Source organism: Mastigoproctus giganteus, chromosome 7 (genome assembly GCF_048544385.1).
Source record: "Mastigoproctus giganteus isolate SK-2022 chromosome 7, ASM4854438v1, whole genome shotgun sequence".
Classification (NCBI taxonomy): Eukaryota; Metazoa; Arthropoda; class Arachnida; order Uropygi; family Thelyphonidae; genus Mastigoproctus; species Mastigoproctus giganteus.
This window is the reverse complement of record NC_143581.1, coordinates 91135016-91153859: the sequence shown is the minus strand read 5'-3', so window position 1 is coordinate 91153859 and position 18844 is coordinate 91135016. Positions and strand designations below refer to the sequence as shown.

At 37.4% G+C, this 18844-nt stretch overlaps 1 protein-coding gene across 1 annotated transcript in view; it reads left to right on the top strand.

The window, feature by feature from the left end:
* Window positions 1-18844, top strand: part of LOC150083068 (aconitate hydratase, mitochondrial-like) — a 305010-nt gene that overhangs the window by 198977 nt on the left and 87189 nt on the right. The window contains exons 13-14 of the mRNA XM_090377767.1: window positions 1662-1767; window positions 10815-10972. Of these exons, the coding sequence (XP_090233893.1) occupies window positions 1662-1767; window positions 10815-10972 (264 nt within the window). The remainder of the gene's footprint in view (window positions 1-1661; window positions 1768-10814; window positions 10973-18844) is intronic.

Genomic DNA, 18844 nt, shown 5'->3' with positions numbered 1-18844 from the left:
GTTCCTTTGGGACCAGCGCTTTCTGTCTTGGGGGTTGTCGCTGTGTTTCACGATGACCAAGTGCAAGCTCTGGCATTGATGTGGGCAGCTGAGAGCTTGATGGGCCCCTCAATTTAGTTCCTTCGAGGGCATCCACCCTGTCCTTCAAGCTCTCATATAGGCCCATAAGAACGCTGAGTTGTTGCCTGATTTCGATACACTCCTTACATCGCGCACACACAAACACCTCCCCCATGGCAATATCATGTCCCATACCTGAATGCTCCAGAAACATCATGCAAGCTGTGCATTTTAGAAGGCTGTGATTCAGAAGGCAACTGCCTCCCTCAGTTCTCCTCTGAGCCACAGCACTTCCATTAGCTTGAGCCTTTTGTTTTGCTGCTCTGGTCTGAGTCATGATTACTTTTAATTTAAATAAAATTTCAATTTCAGTTTATAACCCTAACTTATCTCCCAACACAGTTATAATGGTATATATATTTTTTAGTGTCAAGTATTAACTATCTCCGAGTTCCCTTTATATAACTTCCGTATCAGTTATGGGACACACTGGGATACACTGCTATACCCTGTTTTTAATGTTAAAATTACTTATGGTACAGTACAAATGCATGTAATGCATTAAGGCCACCGTAGCCTAGTGGTCAGGTGTGCGGGTGCATAACTACACGTGCCTTGAGTGACTGGGGTTCAAGCCTGTGACTGCTGAATACGGTGCTGTTTCTTGTACTCTCTTCTTGTGAACTCCTCTGTCCGATTAGTTGTTCCGGAGTATAAACAGAAAATTTATTTATTTATGTGTGTATTTTGTGATATACTATACATGCTCTGTAGAATTGTGTTCAGAATTCAACAGGTTTGTTTAGAACAATATAAAAATACAGTGGATAAAAGTATAAGTAATATAGACCCTTTTTTTTTTTTTTTTTTTGACTGGGTTTGTTTCTGTTAATGTAATTTGAGCTAGGTCTTAAAATATGAGAGTGCAATTCCATCAGAATATATCACTAGTTGATTGTTTCTTTTAACTACCTCTATATAAGTGCTGCTCTATTGAATGTCACTCACTTTCTCATGTTTCATGTGCTTTGCTATGCCAGGCAGAACTTGAGGAGCGAGACACCAATCCTACTGTACCAAGGGTAATATGAATTTACAGAAGGCACATTTTTGTATCTGAAATTTAAAAATTTTACTGAATAGATGTAATTAACAGCTGGAATAAAAAAAAAAAAATTTAGGCAGCGTTCACCTTACTTGATAAGTCTGCACAATTTATTTTAATTAGTTTGGCAAAAGCAAACATATGTCACTTGAGTGGGATGGCAAAGTGCAGACTTGTATCAGGTAGTAGTTAAGGTAGCGATTTCTCACATGAATGTTACTAATGCGAAGGGTTATGAGCAAAGTAAGCAGATACTCACTGTTAACTGAACTACGAGCGTTTTGCTTGTAGTCCCTCCCCACATTATCTAAACATGTTTTCACAGTAGTGAAAACATGTTTAGATAATGTGGGGAGGGATTATATACATATAAAGTTATGAACATAAGCTGCATTTTTTTTTTTTTTTTTTTTAGTGCACACAGAGTGATAATCACAAAAAACTTAAGATTTTGAATATGCAACTAAAAATTAATTGCAACTAATGTTGTTTTCAGCTTGAGCCTCATGTTAATGGTCCCTTCACTCCAGACCTTGCACACCCAATTTCACAATTAGGAAAGAGAGCTAAGGAACATGGCTGGCCAATGGATATCAAAGTGGGTAAGTCTTATGAAAAGTTAGATCTTTTAGTCAAATACAAAGGAAAATTAGTGATATGTATATTCAATAAGAACAATGTATATTACTTTATATTCACAATGTATAAGCTTAATATATTACTTATATGATATAAATGGCAGTTCTTCAGGCATAATTTTTAACTCATGCCAGTTCGTGCTTTGAGTTTAAACTCGTGATTAGAAATTGTCTGGAGAAGCAGCAGTTCAGTATAGCACAATATCTGCAGATTTCTAAGTTCTGATATTAAATTCTAATCCTACGTTAAGTATTCCATTTCATGAAATACTTTGGAGCTTTCGAGACAATCGTGTCTCTTCTTCAACAGAATTTGAACTTAACGGATACAGTTATGCGTTCAGTGAGGTGTGTGAAGGCACGTTATTCAATCATTAAACTGGCATTCATTGTTGCTGCAGGGACATGCGCAGTTCTTCTCCAGCACTTGTCGAGGTATAAAACGGTTGTCTCCAAGATGGGGTGCAGTCTCATGCCCTTGCAGCGGGTCATGGCTCTCAAATTGCTCAATATATTGAGTGACTAACCATAGGCGGTGGCAAAAGTGCATGGAGTGGTCTATTATTTCATAGTCTTGCTTGGGATTGAGGTCGTGGTGGGTAGTCCAGAAGTGCTCTGCGATTACGGACTGGTCAGTCTCAGCAAGGCGGATTGTTCTGTCGTGTTCTGCAAGGTAGTCTTGAAGATGTCTCGAAGTCTCTCCTACGTAGCAGCTCTCACAGTCTCTACAGGTTATGCAGTATATTATATTGCTGCGTAAGAGAGGGGTGATAGTGGTCTTTACACTGGAGACTCGAGAACGTAGGCTTCTACAGGGCAATTGTATGCATTTTATGCGGTATTCCCTGAAGATTTTTGAGATCTGGCCTGACACACCTGGATAGTAGGGAATGTAGGCGGTAGGTATATTGTCCTGCGTTGGTGGTCTCGGGTGGACTGTGAGCTCTTGTGCTTGCAATGGCACTTGTCTAGTACATGTGTTGGGTAGCCACAATTGATTAAGTCTGTCCTCACGCGAGAAAGCTTGCTGCGCCTAGCTGCATCTGTGCTGGAATGGCTTTAAGCTCTGGAGAATAGAGTGCGGGCAGTGCTGTTGAGATGACTGAGGGCATGGCCAGATCTGTAGTTTGTGAATTGCCCGCACCACATAGGCTTACAGTATACTGAGGTTTCCAGGTGTGGGCCCACACGTTTTACTAGGACATCCAGGAACGGGAGTGATCCGTTAACCTCTAACTCTAGAGTGAACTGGATGAACCCAGGCAGGGAATTGAGATATTCTAGTAATGTTGTTCCAGAGCTACGTGGGATGATGGTGAAGATGTCATCAACATATCTGCACCATGTAATAGGTACAGGTGGGTTCAGGAATATCTGTTCTTCTAATTTTTCCATGGCGATGGTGGCTACTACGGAACTCACAGGGGCGCCAATAGCAGTGCCATGTACTTGTTGGTATACGGAATCCTCGAAGGTGAAGATGCTGCTTGACAAGCACAGGTTGAGGGCGGTACAGACGTTGTCAGTAGACAGTGATGTTCTATTTGGAAGGTTTAAGTCATTCTCAAGGAGCCTCTTGGTGCAGTGTACGGCCTGCTGGACAGGGATTGACGTAAATATGACACTACATCAGATGATGCCATAACGGCCTTGTCAGAAATTGAGAGGTCTTTAATAAGGCAAATAAATTCGCCGCTGTTATTGACGGTGTGCGTGGCATTTCCTACAAGAGGTGAGAGGAGACGTGCACTATACTTGGACAGTTCATACATATATGCATTGCAGCAGGACACTATGGGTCTGAGAGGAACGCCTGGCTTATGAATTTTCAGTAATCCATAAAACTGTGGCAGTTGGCAGCCCATGTGAAGGAGTTGCCGAGTTGGAGCGGAGATTTTCTTTTCTTTAAACCATGCATGGACAAGCTTGGTGACGCATGACTCCAGATGTTTTAAGATTGGTGGATCTGTCACAGATTCATATACGCTGGGGTCTAATAGGAGGGCCAGGACTTTCTCTCGGTAGGCTGACCGGTCTAATACGACAGTCCGATAGCCTTTGTCAGCAGGAAGTATGACGATAGTGTTGTCCTTTCTTATAGAGGAAAGGGCAGTGTGTTGATGGTGGTTAAGGTTTGAGCATGTGAGACGTGTGCTATGGAGGATGGTGGCTGTTCTGAAATGGATTTCATTAGCAGTTTCGTCAGGGTAGTTGGTAATACTTGCCTCTACTCCCATAGCGAGCTGTGTAATCTGTGGTTTCGATGGCACGACGTCGAATCCACTGGTATGAACAACACCTTGTTCATACCAGTGGACAAGATGTTGAGCTGCTCCATGGTTAGTTGTTTGCTGCTTAGGTTTAGGACAAAGGAAGTCGTGTCAGTTGAATGGGTGTTCGCTCTTGAGGAGTTGGCCTCTCTATCTAAATTAATAAATTGTCGTTGTTGCTGCGAATGATAAGTATCAGAGATGTGGCAACAGATGGTATGTACAAGGTTGGTAAATACGATAGGTGAGATCTTACATTGTAGTTTTTGTAAGAGTCTGAATTTGTCGTAGCCAGCTCTCTTGATTTTGTAGTGGAAATGGGTTATCCATAATTTCAAGGTCTGCAGACTGAAGTTAAAGCAGGCACAGTCCATGCGAATGTTTCTAAATGGGGCTTTATAGCGGAACCCTTTAGGGATGATACCAACTGCATCAATTTAGCAACACTTGCATGGACTGTCCAAGTATAGTGCACGTCTCCTCTCACTTCTTTTAGGAAATGCCACGCACACCGTCAATAACAGCAGCTAATTTATTCGCCTTATTAAAGACCTCTCAATTTCTGACAGGGCTGTTATGGCATCATTTGACGTAGTGTCATATTTACGTCAATCCCTGTCCAGCAGGCCGTACACTGCACCAAGAGGCTCCTTGAGAATGACTTAAACCTTCCAAACAGAATATCACTGTCTACTGACGACATCTGTACCGCCCTCAACCTGTGCTTGTCAAGCAGCATCTTCACTTTCAAGGATTCCGTATACCAACAAGTACATGGCACTGCTATGGGTGCTCCTGTTAGTTCCATAGTAGCCAACATCGCCATGGAAAAATTAGAAGAACAGATATTCCTGAACCCACCTGTACCTATTACAACATGGTGCAGATATGTTGATGACATCTTCACCGTCATCCCACGTGGCTCTGAAACATTACTACAATATCTCAATTCCCTGTCTGGTTTCATCCAGTTCACTCTAGAGTTAGAGGTTAATGGATCACTCCCATTCCTGGATGTCCTAGTAAAACGTGTGGGCCCACACCTGGAAACCTCAGTATACCGTAAGCCTATGTGGTGCGGGCAATTCACAAACTACAGATCTCGGCCATGCCCCCAGTCATCTCAACAGCACTGCCTGCACTCTATTCTCCAGAGCTTGGAGCCATTCCAGCACAGATGCAGCTAGGCGCAGCGATATTTCTAGTGTGAGGACAGACTAAATCAATTGTGGATACCGAACACACGTACTAGACAAGTGCCTATTGCAAGCACAAGAGCTCACAGTCCACCCGAGGCCACCAACCCAGGACAATATACCTACTGCCTACGTTCCCTATTATCCAGGCGTGTCAGGCCGGATCTCAAAAATCCTCAGGGAATACCGCATAAAATGCGTACAGTTGCCCTGTAGAAGCCTACGTTCTCTAGTCTCCAGTGTAATATACCGCATAACCTGTAGAGACTGTGACAGCTGCTACATAGGAGAGACTTCGAGACGTCTTCAAGACCGCCTTGCAGAACATGACAGAGCAATCCGCCTTGCTGAGACCGACCAGGCCGTAATCGCAGAGCACTTCTGGGCTACCCACCACGACCTCAATCCCAAGCGAGACTACGAAATAATAGACATTTCCAGACATTTCCGCCACCGCCTATGGTTAGAGTCACTCAATATATTGAGCAATTCGAGAGCTATGAACCGCTGCAAGGGCATGAGACTACACCCCATATTGGAGACACCCGTTTTATACCTCAACAAGCGCTGGAGAAGAAATGAACATATCCCTGCAGTAACAATGAATGCCAGTTTAATGATTGAATAACGTGCCTTCACATGCCTCACTGCACACATAACTGTATCCGTTAAGTTCAAATTCTGTTGAAGAAGAGACATGATTGTCTCGAAAGCTCCAAAGTATTTATAATTAAAGATATTTTACTGGATTTATACGTTATCATTATTTCATTGTACCATGGATCCCAGTACAACAGGCCCATTTGTACTTATTCCATCTCATGTTTACAGTGCTAATTTCTCCCCGGTGGCAGAAATTTGAACAAATTTTTTTCTTCTACAAATCGCTTCCCCATACCTAAACGACATACCCACTGATTTTTCAGTGCTTTCTCTAACCATTTTGATAGTTGGGTCTCCTGAATAGGGAAACCTATTTTATATCCACCCAGTATAACAAGTAATAATTGCAACTTAATTTAATGAGTGCCACTGGCTCATATCTAGATCCATTTCGTTATCCATATGAAGTATTGAAAAAATACAGATTAATAAACTATCCAAGAAAAAGAAATTCTGAATTGCAAACTTCTGGTTAAAAAAAACTTAAATAGACCAAGAAAGCTGATAATTGTATGCATTTTATCCTTAGTTGTGCAGAAATTTGTTCATGTTCCTTTCTTCTAGCTTGAAAAAAAGCAATTTGCTTGTTTATTTTAAATGTTATGCCAATGCTTGATAAAACGCAGTATAGCCCTTTGATCAACATATCTCACAACCATGTACTGATGTCATAACTCCTTGATGTGTTGAAGAGTGTTATGTGGAAATATCATCGGTTTGGCTGAAACAAGAAGAAGAAGAAATGAATCAATTATAAGTTTATCAAGTGGAAATCTGCTGTACACCAATGGAAACAGTGAAAAGAGTGAAGGTGGAGTTGGGTTTCTGGTCCATAAAGATTTTAAAAACAACATTTTGGAATTCAAAAGTACATCACCAAGGGTGTCAAGGCTAATACTCAAGATTTCTAAGAGATACAAGCTACAGGTTATAATGATTTATGCACCAGCATCGAGCCATGATGATGAAGAGGTTGAAGAAATGTACACCGAAATTGAGTGTCTTCTAGATGAGCAGAAAACCCACTACACTATTATTATGGGGGACTTCAATGCTAAGGTTGGAAAAAGACAAACCAGTGCAGAAAGGGGAACTATAGGAAATTTTTGAATTGTGAAAGAAATGACAGAGGCGGAAGACTTGTGGAATTTGCACAATCTCAAAGATTGTCAGTAATGAACACTTTTTTCAAGAAAAGGGTGAACAGATAGTGGACAGGGAAGAGTCCAAATGGATTAACAACTAATGAAATCGACTTCATCCTCTAACAGAAGATATATTGTGAATGATGTTACCATCCTGAATAAGGTAAATGTTGGAAGTGATCACAGAATGGTAAGATGTACACTTGATATAGATGCAGGAAAGGAAAGGAAAAAACTGACTCTAGTAAATAATACAAAGGTCTTTGAAATAACAGAAGAGGAGAAAAGGCAGTATGTACTGGAACTTAAGAACAAGTTTGAGCTACTGCAGACTGCTCAGAACCAAGATATCGACGAGGAATATTACAACTTTCTGAAATTGATAAAGCCCAAGAAACCTATAGGGAAAAAGAAATCCAAAGAAGAAAAAATTAGTCAAGAAACACTTGTCATGATGAATCGAAGACGACAAATGAAGAGCAAGAAAAACACTGACAGGGAGAAAATTGAGTATACTGAGTTATGCAAAGCCATTAGAAAGAGACTTAGAGAGGACATAAGATTTAACACAAGAAAAGTAGAACAAACATTAAGGGAAAACAAAGGATTTAAATCAGCAGCCATGAGCAGTAATACAGAAAGACAAATGATACTGAGACTGAAGAATAGCAATGGTGTACTTATGAACAGCAAAGCGGGCATAATTCAAATAGCAGAAGACTACTATAGAGAATTATACAAGGAGTGAGGGAATGATGCCAGCAGTGAGGAAGATGGATTGCAAAGTAGCAACACATACGACATACCTGATGAGGTAGAACATGCATTGAAGAAAATGAAGAATCAGAAAGCCCCGGGGGAAGATGAAGTTACTGTAGAGTTGTTAAAATTGGGAGGAAGAGACATAACACAAAAACTGGCAAGGCTCTTCACAAAGTGCATCCAAAAGGTGTGGCGCCTAAGCAGTGGAAAAATACAATCATAGTTTTGCTGCATAAGAAAGGAGATAAATCAGAAATTTGAAATTATAGACCAAGCTTGTTATCCCACATCTACAAGTTGTTCACAAGGGTCATTACTAACAGATTAGAAATAATACTTGATGAGAATCAACCGAAAGAGCAAGCTGGCTTTAGGACAGGATTCTCAACTATGGATCACCTTCACGTAATATCACAGCTAATGGAGAAAGCAAATGAATATAAAATACCATTATACCTGGCATTTGTGGATTATGAAAAGGCATTTGACTCCATACAGCATAAGGCAATGTTTTGGGCACTAGAAAGACAAGGCATAGGTACCCCACATATTATGATTTTGAAGAAAATATATGAGAGTGCTACCTCCTTTATTAGCCTAGACAAAGACAGTAGCAAATTTAAAATCAAGAAAGGAGTTCGACAAGGAGATACAATATCTCCAAAGCTCTTTACTGCTGCCCTTGAGGAAGCTTTCAGAGGATTAGACTGGTTGCAGAAAGGAGTCAATGTGAACGGAGAGTACCTAAACCATTTACGATTTGCAGATGACATTGTGGTCATAAGCCACAATCCCAAAGAATCAGAGGAAAATCTTAATCAGTTATGCACAGTTAGTAAGGATTTAGGACAAAAGATGAATATGGCTAAAACAAAAGTAATGATGAACAAGTATGCCATACTTGAAAGGGAAATAATGATTGAAGGAGCAGTAATTGAAAAGGTGGAGTCATATACTTATCTGGGACAAGTTTATTAGCTGTAATAATGATACATGGCTGAAAGTCAAGAGAAGAATAAATTTTGGATGGATAGCATTCAGGAAATATAGTCACATACTGAAGAGCAATATCCCAGTTTGCCTGAAACATAAAATAATGAACCAATGTTTACTCCCCACCATGAATTATGGAAGTGAAACTTGGGCACTCACCAAAAGAATGGAAGAGAAGCTGAGAACTACACAGCGAAGAATGGAACGAATTATATTGGGAATCAGACTGTTAGATAAGAAGAGAAATGTGGATTAGGCAGCAAACTCAAGTAAAGGACATTCTTATCAAAACTAAAGAACTAAAATGGTCTTGGGCAGGACACAGCTCGAAGACATGATGACAGATGGACTAAAAAAATAACAGAATGGTACCCAAGAGGAGCTAGAAGAAATCCTGGAAGACAAAGGCGTAGATGGATAGATGAAATTCATCAGTTTGTGGGTAGTAAATGGATGGCCAGTGCTCAAAACAGAAGGAACTGGAAAGTTGCTGGAGAGGCCTTCATCCTGCAGTGGATTGAATATGGCTGATGATGATGTGGAAATTTATTACACCAACACTTTATAAATCTTCAACTTCCATTTTGGAAGATGATGACTAAAGAAGTCAAGTTTATATAAGATATAAAAAGTATTATTTTATAACATTCTAAGTTTTTGTGAGATGTGGTTTTCTTTTAGTCTCATAAATATGCTGTCCCAGCACAAGCAGCAAAAGCTCTTTGGAAATTAATGAAAATTCTTTGGGTATATTTTTGTGGAACAGGTTGGATTAAGGACATGATCCAGTAAAGCGCATCCTCAGTTTTACAGCTTGGCCTAAAGCCAAATTGGTAAGAAGCTTGGGTGTCTTCTAATAGCAATGTTACAGCAATCTTGTTTGCTGTGATTTTGTATATTTTACTTAGGACAGGAAGGAAAGCAACTGTACATACACTCCTAGATTAGTTTCAAGTTTGTGATGTCCTCTGTGGATAATCTTTATCAGAGCTTCTCTCTGTTTTTGGGATGGTTTCTTCTGTCAGGCATTTCCTATAGAGTATGAGGTATAATTTTGTTCAACTTTTTTGTAACCTTGCCTTTAATTAGTTCTCAAACAATATAGGTGTTATTTTTAATTTTCATGACTGATGTGTCTACTTTGAGTGCTGATTTCTTCAGGTTCTTTTGGCAGCAGTGTAATTGGTCTTCATTTTCATTATCGTAGTTATCCGTGATAATTTTTTTATCCAACTTGTACATATATATGATAAGGTGAATATATTGTTTACCTTTGTGGTGTTAAATTTGTATAATTCAAAACGTGAAAAAAATAGGTAAAGTAAGTGGACTTTTTTTTTTTTTAACTTGACAGTAAATAAGTTTGCCATTTTGCTGATATTTATACTAATTCTGAAGTTCTTGTTCACAGGATTACGCTGCAACTAAATGTAATATCATTCAAAGATCTTGACATCCTAATATTTGTCAGAAATGTTGGAACATTTATTTCAGCCAGTCCTCTAATTTAGTGTAAGTATTTTACACAGTTGATTATATCACAGGACAATCTGGTGTTTGAATAATTGAAATCAGGCACATCTCAATTATTAGTTTTGGCAAATGTTAATGCAGTTAACAAAATGAAATAAAGGCAGTACATCAGAATACAACTATAATTATATGACTAGTGCACTGATCATTCTATTATTGTACTAACTTATTTAATGAATATTTTCATAGTTCATTTCTAGTTTTATTTTGAGGAAGAGCTGCGTGCTATGTATATTTGTTTATTCTAGATTGTTATTGTTTGAGACAGTGGCTCATACTCTTCCTGCAATGTTTATGTCACAGAAACAGTGGTGTTTATGATATTACTACAAATAGAGTATAAGAAGAGCTGAGATTGCTTTAAAAGTACCATTTGCAAAAATCATTTCTGGAACACTGGCATAGAAGACAAGTTGTGGTCATAATGATTTTAATGTCTTTCCGCTTAGGGTTAATTGGCAGTTGCACGAACAGTAGCTATGAAGATATGTCCAGAGCTTCAGCAGTAGCAAAGCAGGCACTTGGCCATGGTATTAAGAGCCGATCTATGTTTACTGTTACTCCAGGATCAGAGCAGATCAGAGCTACAATTGAAAGGGATGGGCAGGTTAGTTTTTATTTGAAGTGATAGATTTATTAAGTTATTAATTTATTAATAGACAAGTAACTGAAACCCATAGGGAAAAACGTGGTTAATTTAATGAATATTAGGACTTGCTATTAATTAGTAAAGATTAAATTTAAGCAAATAATGCATGCTAATTTTTCTGATATTCTTTGATTTTTAAAAATCATCTTTTTTTACCATCGAAAGAAATTTTTTTTTCAGATTTCAATCAAGTTGGCATTATATTTTTCAAAAACATTTCAAAGACATTGTTTTTGTTATACTGGTCTACCAAATTTTAGCTATCAAATTTATAGCTGCCAATTTATGGCAGCATAGTTTGTCAAAACTCATGATTTGCTGTATATTTTTGAATTTGTTTATTGCCTGCCATAGTAGTTCTCTGCCAGTGGCTCCCAGACATTTTAAAATTGCTTAAAATATTTTACCATATATTTTAATGATTAAAATTTAGGTAAAATATATTTTTTACTTTATACAAAAATTTTTGTACTTGTATAATTTATAGAGAAATTATGGGAGTGAAGTTGAAAAAAATTTAATTAATGATGTGGAAATTTCACGTTTATTTAATGAAAAAACTTTCGAGCCTACAGGCAAGTAAGGCTCCTGAAGTTGATGGCATATACCCTTTAATCTTTAGGGAGGTGGCAAATGAGTGCATTGAACCATTGAGGCTGATTATGAGAGCATCACTCTCATAATCAGCCTCAATTTCATTGGATTGAAATGGAAATTGAATTGAAATTGACATGAATTGTTGAGGATGGAAGCCTCCTCAACAATTCATGCTGAGGGAAATGGGTACCATAATCTGCCACGCTGGTCCAGTGCAGGTTGGCAGATTGACTGTATTCAGCAGTCAGGGGCTTGAACCCTGGTCTACTCAAAGAGCGTGTGCTACTGCAATCTCCCGCTCCTGACTACGGAGGCCCTATACATAAGGCTTGTTCAAAAAGTGAAGTGGGAAATTACCGGCTGGTTAGTCTAACTTCAGTAGTAGGGAAAATCATGATCAAGAGTGGAATTCAGGATCATTTAACATTGTTTATTTGGATTTAAGCAAAGCATTTGACACAGTCCCACACAAGCAGTTACTTTCTAAGCTGGAACAGGTTGGAATCACAGGGAAAATCCTTAGATGGATAGCTGAATGGCTTCAGGGCAGAAGGCAGAGGGTTGTGATAAATGGTTATTCCCCAGATTGGGTTGATGTAAGAAGTGGGGTTCCCCAAGGATCAGTATTAGGACCACTGTTGTTTTTGATTTTTATAAATGACATCAATGAAGGGATAGAGGGTGTGATGTCTAAATTTGCAGATGCTGTAAAGATTGGTAGAGTAGTTAATGATCACTGTGTGACCTAGTAGACTTCAGGGATGGTCAGAAAAATGGCAGCTATGCTTTAATTCAGCAAAATGTAAGGTATTACACCTGGGGAACAGTAACCTCAAAATAACTTATACACTTGGTGGAGTTGAACTAAAGCAGTAATGGAAGAAAGGGACTTGGGTGTTATGATACAGTCAGACACGAAGTTCTCCGAGCATTGTAGATAATTTGCACGGAAGGGCCATGGTGTCCTATCGATGATTTATCAAACAATTGCTAGTAGAGATAATGAAGCCATAATCCCATTATATAAGGCTATTATTAGATCACACTTGGAATATTGTGTTCAAGTATGGAGACTGCACCTAAAGAAAGATATTGTGCTACTTGAAAGGGTCCAAAGATGGGTAACTTGCTTGGTGAGATCGGCAAAAGGGTGTCCGTACGAGAAAAGAGTTTGAATATGTAGTTTGCAGAGCTTGGAAATTAGGCACCTTAGGGGGGACTTGATTGAGGAGTTTAAGGCTCTGAGAGGCATAAGTAAATAAGAATGAGGATGAAATTTTGATTTTCATAAATGACATCAATGAAGGAATAGAGGGTGTGATGTCTAAATTTGCAGATGGTGTAAAGATTGGTAGAGTAGTTAATGATCACTGCAAAGCAGAGTTTCTTCAGAGTGACTTAGTAGACTTCAGGGATGGTCAGAAAAATGGCAGCTATGCTTTAATCCAGCAAAGTGTAAGGTATTACACCTAGGGATTGTTATAAATGATTCTAGAAGTGACTAGGGGCCATAATTTCAAGCTACGGAGGGGGGGGGGGGATTCTTACATCAAAGTTGGATTGCAACTGGAGTTCAACTAAACCCAGTACTGGAGGAAAGGGACTTGGGTATTACGATAGGGTCAGACACAAAATTCTCTGAGCATTGTAAACAGTTGCAAGGAAGGCCCGTGGTGTCCTATCAATGATCTATCGAACTTTTGCAAGTAGAGATAGGGATGTGATAACCAATCCCATTATATAAGGCTTTTGTTAGACCACACTTGTAATACTGTGTTCAAGCATGGAGACCGCACCTAAAGAAAGACATCGAGCTTCTTGAAAGGGTGCAAAGACGGGTAACTCGCCTGGTGAGATTGGCAAAAGGGCGTCCTTATGAAGAAAGACTTTGAATATGTGGGTTGCAGAGTTTGGAAACTAGACACCTTAGAGGAGATTTGATTGAGGTGTTTAAGGCTCTGAGAGGCATCAGTAAAATGAATGAGGACGAAATTTTAAAGATTATAAATGATGCTAGAACTAGGGGACATAATTTCAAGTTATGGGGAGAAATGTTTAAATTGGACTGCAGGAAGTTTTATTTTAGCCAGCGAGTTATAAATTACTGGAATAAGTTACCTACATGGGCAGTAAAGGGTGACAATTTGGGGAAATTACCTACGGGAGGAGGGAAACGCACAGGTTATTTGTTTCCTTTTCTGTTATTAATTATTTAATTTTTTATTAATTTTTAATTTTGTTTTTATTTTAATTTAATTTTATTAATTTTGTTATTAATTATTATTTATTTATTACCATTAGCAATGGCCACATTGCTAATGGTAATAAAAATAATAGTAATATAATTTCTGTAGATGGAAGGAAGTTTAGAACAGCATGACATCAGCCATTTAAAGACCATTTCATATGCTCATTCCTTCTAATGTGACCATTCCTTCTTCAAATTGTGAGCTTCCACAACACCAAGTGGAAGTTTTTCTACTGATCAATCACTACATTCCACAACAAATTTATTTATAAGCCAGGCATCACCTGCAAAAGTTACTTGTCCAGTTAAAAAAAAAATCAAGTTCTCCTGGTCCAGTCATTCCACACAAAACTTTCCTCAAATCAATAATAAGGTGAATATATCCAAATTTACCTCACTTGTTAGCATTAAAATTCACATAATGCCAACTTCCCAAAGATAATATCATTTAAGTTTGTACTGCAGAATAATTGGATGGTTCGTTGATAATCAAACTCTGTGGTATATATTTCTCATATGAAAATAATATCCAATATAGCCTTCTATTACTTGCAGAAAAATTGCTCACATGTAAAGCTGCTGTTTTATTTTATTTTTTTAATTTAAACAAATTAATTTTTAACATTTTTGTTAAATTGAAAAAAAATGCACAGTATTTATTAATTTAGATATTCAAAATTCAATTACAAAGTATGGAATAAAAATAAACAAATGAAGGCAATAATAATAATAAAGAGCATTTTCATTTATTCCTTTTCTTAGAATTTACAAGGTCAGTTGGCCCCCTTAATTGAAATATACATTTGTGTGGCATCTGACACAGCTATAGGCATTTCATTCCTTAGATGTCACAGATGCCATTGCCTTGTCTCTCATACTTATGTAGTTGTGTTTTCTTCTTATTATTTTTTTTATTTCAGTTGAACCAAGTTTATTTACAGGATTTTCAAAATACAGAACAAAAAAAAAAAAAAAAAAAAAAAAAAAAAAAATGCAAACCAGAATTTCAACACTGAACAAAATTTGAATGCACTCTCAAGTTTAATGGGAAAACCAGTCAGACTACCATGAAAAGTAGGATATTAACATTTTTTAATTTGGAACATTTATTGGATAATATGAATTTATAACAGCTTTAGTAACAGCAATCTTGTTATCCAAAAATAAGCGAGTAAATGGGTTTGTACTTTCATAAAGATGACTGATGACTGTTTCATAAAGTGACCCCAGACAGTTTTTAAATTTTGATGAAGTTATCAACAGCAAATTCTAAATGGGAAGCATTCAGAGATGTTATTAGAGAATCCACAAGGCTTTCTATACTAATTAAGAGATACAATTCAAAGCATGAACTAAATGGATTTCAGATGAACTAATGAGATCTATGGCAGTGAAGAAAATGCATGGGGTGCATATAAAGTATTGGGTGTTACTGATGCCTACAGTAGACATAGACTAGCCTGAAATTAAGTTATGAAGGATTTAGGCAAGATAGGACAGATTACAAGAGTATCTGGCAAAGAATAGCAACAAAGACCTCTTTATTTATGTAAACAGTAGAAGGAATAGGTTGAATCACATTGGGCTACTAGATATGAATGGATAATATGGGAAATTTTTTAAGGGGATGTGCGAGAAGCGAGTCAAGCTCTGGCTTGGAGCTAATGATTTTGTGATAACTGAGGGGAAATCGTTGAAGCCAAATGTAAAAAAGGCACCTGGGTGGATGGGATCTATCTAATTATATTAAAGGAGGCAGCAAAAAAAGAGGTAAGTAAACCTTTGGTCGTAATTATGAGAGCATCCTGATTCTAGTGAGATCCCTATGGATTGGAGGTCTGTAAATGTATCCCCAATTTACAAAGGAAGATAAAAGGGAGACCTCAATAATTACAGACCTATTAGCTAGACTTCTGTTCCAGGGAAAATAATGAAGGATGCCATCAGCACTGAGACTCCTCAATCCATTCAAGGCCTTAAACACCTCGATCAGACCTCGTTACAGGTAACTAGTCTCCAGATGTTGCAATTTGTGAAACTGAAGCCTTTCAAGAAAATGGTACCCTTTTTATTGTCTCACCATTCTTGTTGCTCTTCTCTGCACCCATTCTAACAGATTTGTTTCCAGACCTGTATGCAGTACTTGAGATGTGGCCAAACCATTGCTTTTCCCTGCTGACAAAATTCCTGTATGTCATTGAAAAAACCCCCATGAGCTATCCTGAAAGCCTGTCTCTGCTACTTAGAGAACTTCATATCTCATTGCACAATTATTTATCCCCAGGTCTTTTTCATTCTCAACTCCCCTGAGCGTGGAGATTGAGATAGAGTGGTAGCCATAAAGCTGGTATGTTAATCTGGGATTACTGCTCACCATATAAATTTGCCAATATTAAACTTCAGTTGCTTAGATTCAGTCCTGTTTTCATCTACTGGCTGTGTCTGAAAAAGCATATTAGGATTCAAATGGGAAATTTAGAAGGCATAAAAGAATGAACCTGTGGAAGAAGTATTTCTGAGATGGTTCACAAATGTAAGATTAAAAAAATGCTTTTATCAGTAGAAATATCCTATTGAAAAGGGCAAACAAATTTGCAGATGAGAACTCAGTGTAAATAGTTTTAAGCCTACAGATGGGTGGCTAAGCAGGTGGAAGGAGAGAGACAACATTGTACAAAATTTTCATGGAGAAAAATCAGACTCAGATACATATTCAGAAAAAAAATGGGTTGAAAATGTCTTGACTAATTTATTGGAAGAATTTAGTTATGATCGTATTTTCAGCACTGATAAAACCGCTGTTTATTTTAGAGCAATGCTTGAGCATACTTTATTATTTAGAAATGAACATTCAACAGCTGGAATAAAGCAGAAAGAAAGAGTAGCTGTACTAATATGCACAATAAAAAAAAAAAGCTTTTCATAATAGGGAAAAATAAGCATCTATGTGCCTTCAGAGGGACAAAAACCTACCAGTTTAATATATAAGCAACACAAAAGCATGGATGAAGTCTAAAATTTTCATTGACTTTCTGAAAGAATGGGACGGAAAATTATCACAAGTAGTAAAAAAAAAAAAAGTTGAGTTAGATAACTGTACAGCTCCTCTGAATTATAATGTGTATTTTTTTTTTGGCACCACTGAAATTGGTTGATATGTGTTTAAGAGGAATTTACTTCAATATAGAACGTAGAACACTTTCGTATGATACCCTCCAGAAATTAAAACGAACAAATCAACAACTTACCGGTACATTAGAGTAAAATATAAATAATTAAATAATCAATTCAACACAATTCAAATCAATATAAAACAATTAAAAATCAAATTAACGCAATTAAAAGAATCTAACGAAAATATTCAAAACGATTTTCCTTCCTGAAGCTGACAACGGTTTTCGACCGTATGTCGTGATCACAGGAATGAAAATTACCAAATCGGATTAAACCTGAAACACAAATAGTGATTATCTGTCTTCACGCATGCGCGAAAAGGTCCACTCATCGGAGATCAAATATGGCCGCCGAACATTAACAGAATTCTAGTGTAATTTAATTTCAACAGTTTCTGCAATTAATAGTCTCGTATAATTACATTGAACATTAAGTATTTTGGCCTCGATAAATAAAAAAGTATGTTTTTCGTTAATGGCATGAAAGGCTAATTCTGACGCTGCTGAACGAGAAGCACGAACTGAGGCTTCATGTCGATTTACACGAATATTAAGAGAAAATCGGGTCGAACTTTGATAAGACGAGTCGCAATCACCTCGGTTCTTTCCGTTAAGTACACGGAAAGAACCGAGCGTCGAACCTTGGTAAGACGAGTCACAATCACCTCAAGAAATGTTGTATACCAGATCATTAATTTGTGTTGCGAATGCGGAAAGAACCGAGCGATTGTTCAGTATAGTGTGTAACTTCCGTATTGGCCTAGCTACAATTTTAAATTCGGTATCTTTAAAGAATCTGTTAAGCTGTTTGTGCCACTGTTCAACATATGGGACAGAAATAAAGTATTTTTTGATATTACTATTGTTAATTGGTGTAGTATTTTGTATCCTATTCTTAGCCTGTACCCTAATTCGGTTTATTGTGGTAATGGAATAACCCCTGTTTAAGAATCTGCTAGTTAATATTTGTATTTCTGAGTCCAAAGCAGATTCCGTCGTTGAATATTTATAGGCATTTAGAAATTGATTAAAGATAATCGATCTTTTGTAGGTGAATGGGTGATAGCTATTATAATGTAGAAGCATACTGGCGTTTGTAGGTTTTCGATAGATGCTAAATTGTATTTTATTCGAGTCCCGGGTAAGCGTAAAATTTAGAAAGTTTAATGACTTTGTATCCGTATCCTCCCTTTCCAATGTAAATTTGAGTCTAGAATGAATATTATTAAACGAATGTAAAATGTCTTGGATAGTATTACTATCGGTAATAACTAGAACATCGTCTAAATACCTCCCATAGTATGTGATACGGGGTCGAAAAGGTGTCAAATGTATCTGCTCAATCGTTGAAAGATAGATCTCTAACATTAAGCCACTCAGGCTCAAACCCATTGGTAATCCAAAAATTTGTTTGTACACCTTGTCTCGAAAGGTGATGTAGTTGGCCTCAACTAACACTTTAATTAAGTGAAAAATTTCCTTAATAGGTAGCTTCGTATAATTAATCGGTGTCTAGTTTTTATTTAACATATCCCAAGTAATATCTAATGTGTATTCAACGTTTACATTCGTATATGATGAGATAACATCTAGTGAGAATAAATTGGCATTGTCGCCGAGTCTACAGTCTTTAAGATTATTAAATAATGTATTGTAGTTCTTAATCCCAAATTGTATTACCTGTCTAAAGGTAATACAATTTGGTAGTAGTACTATAGTAGTACTATCCAAGACATTTTACATTTGTTTAATAATATTCATTCTAGACTCAAAGGATTTGTGGGGAACCACTTAACAATCACATTATGAAAA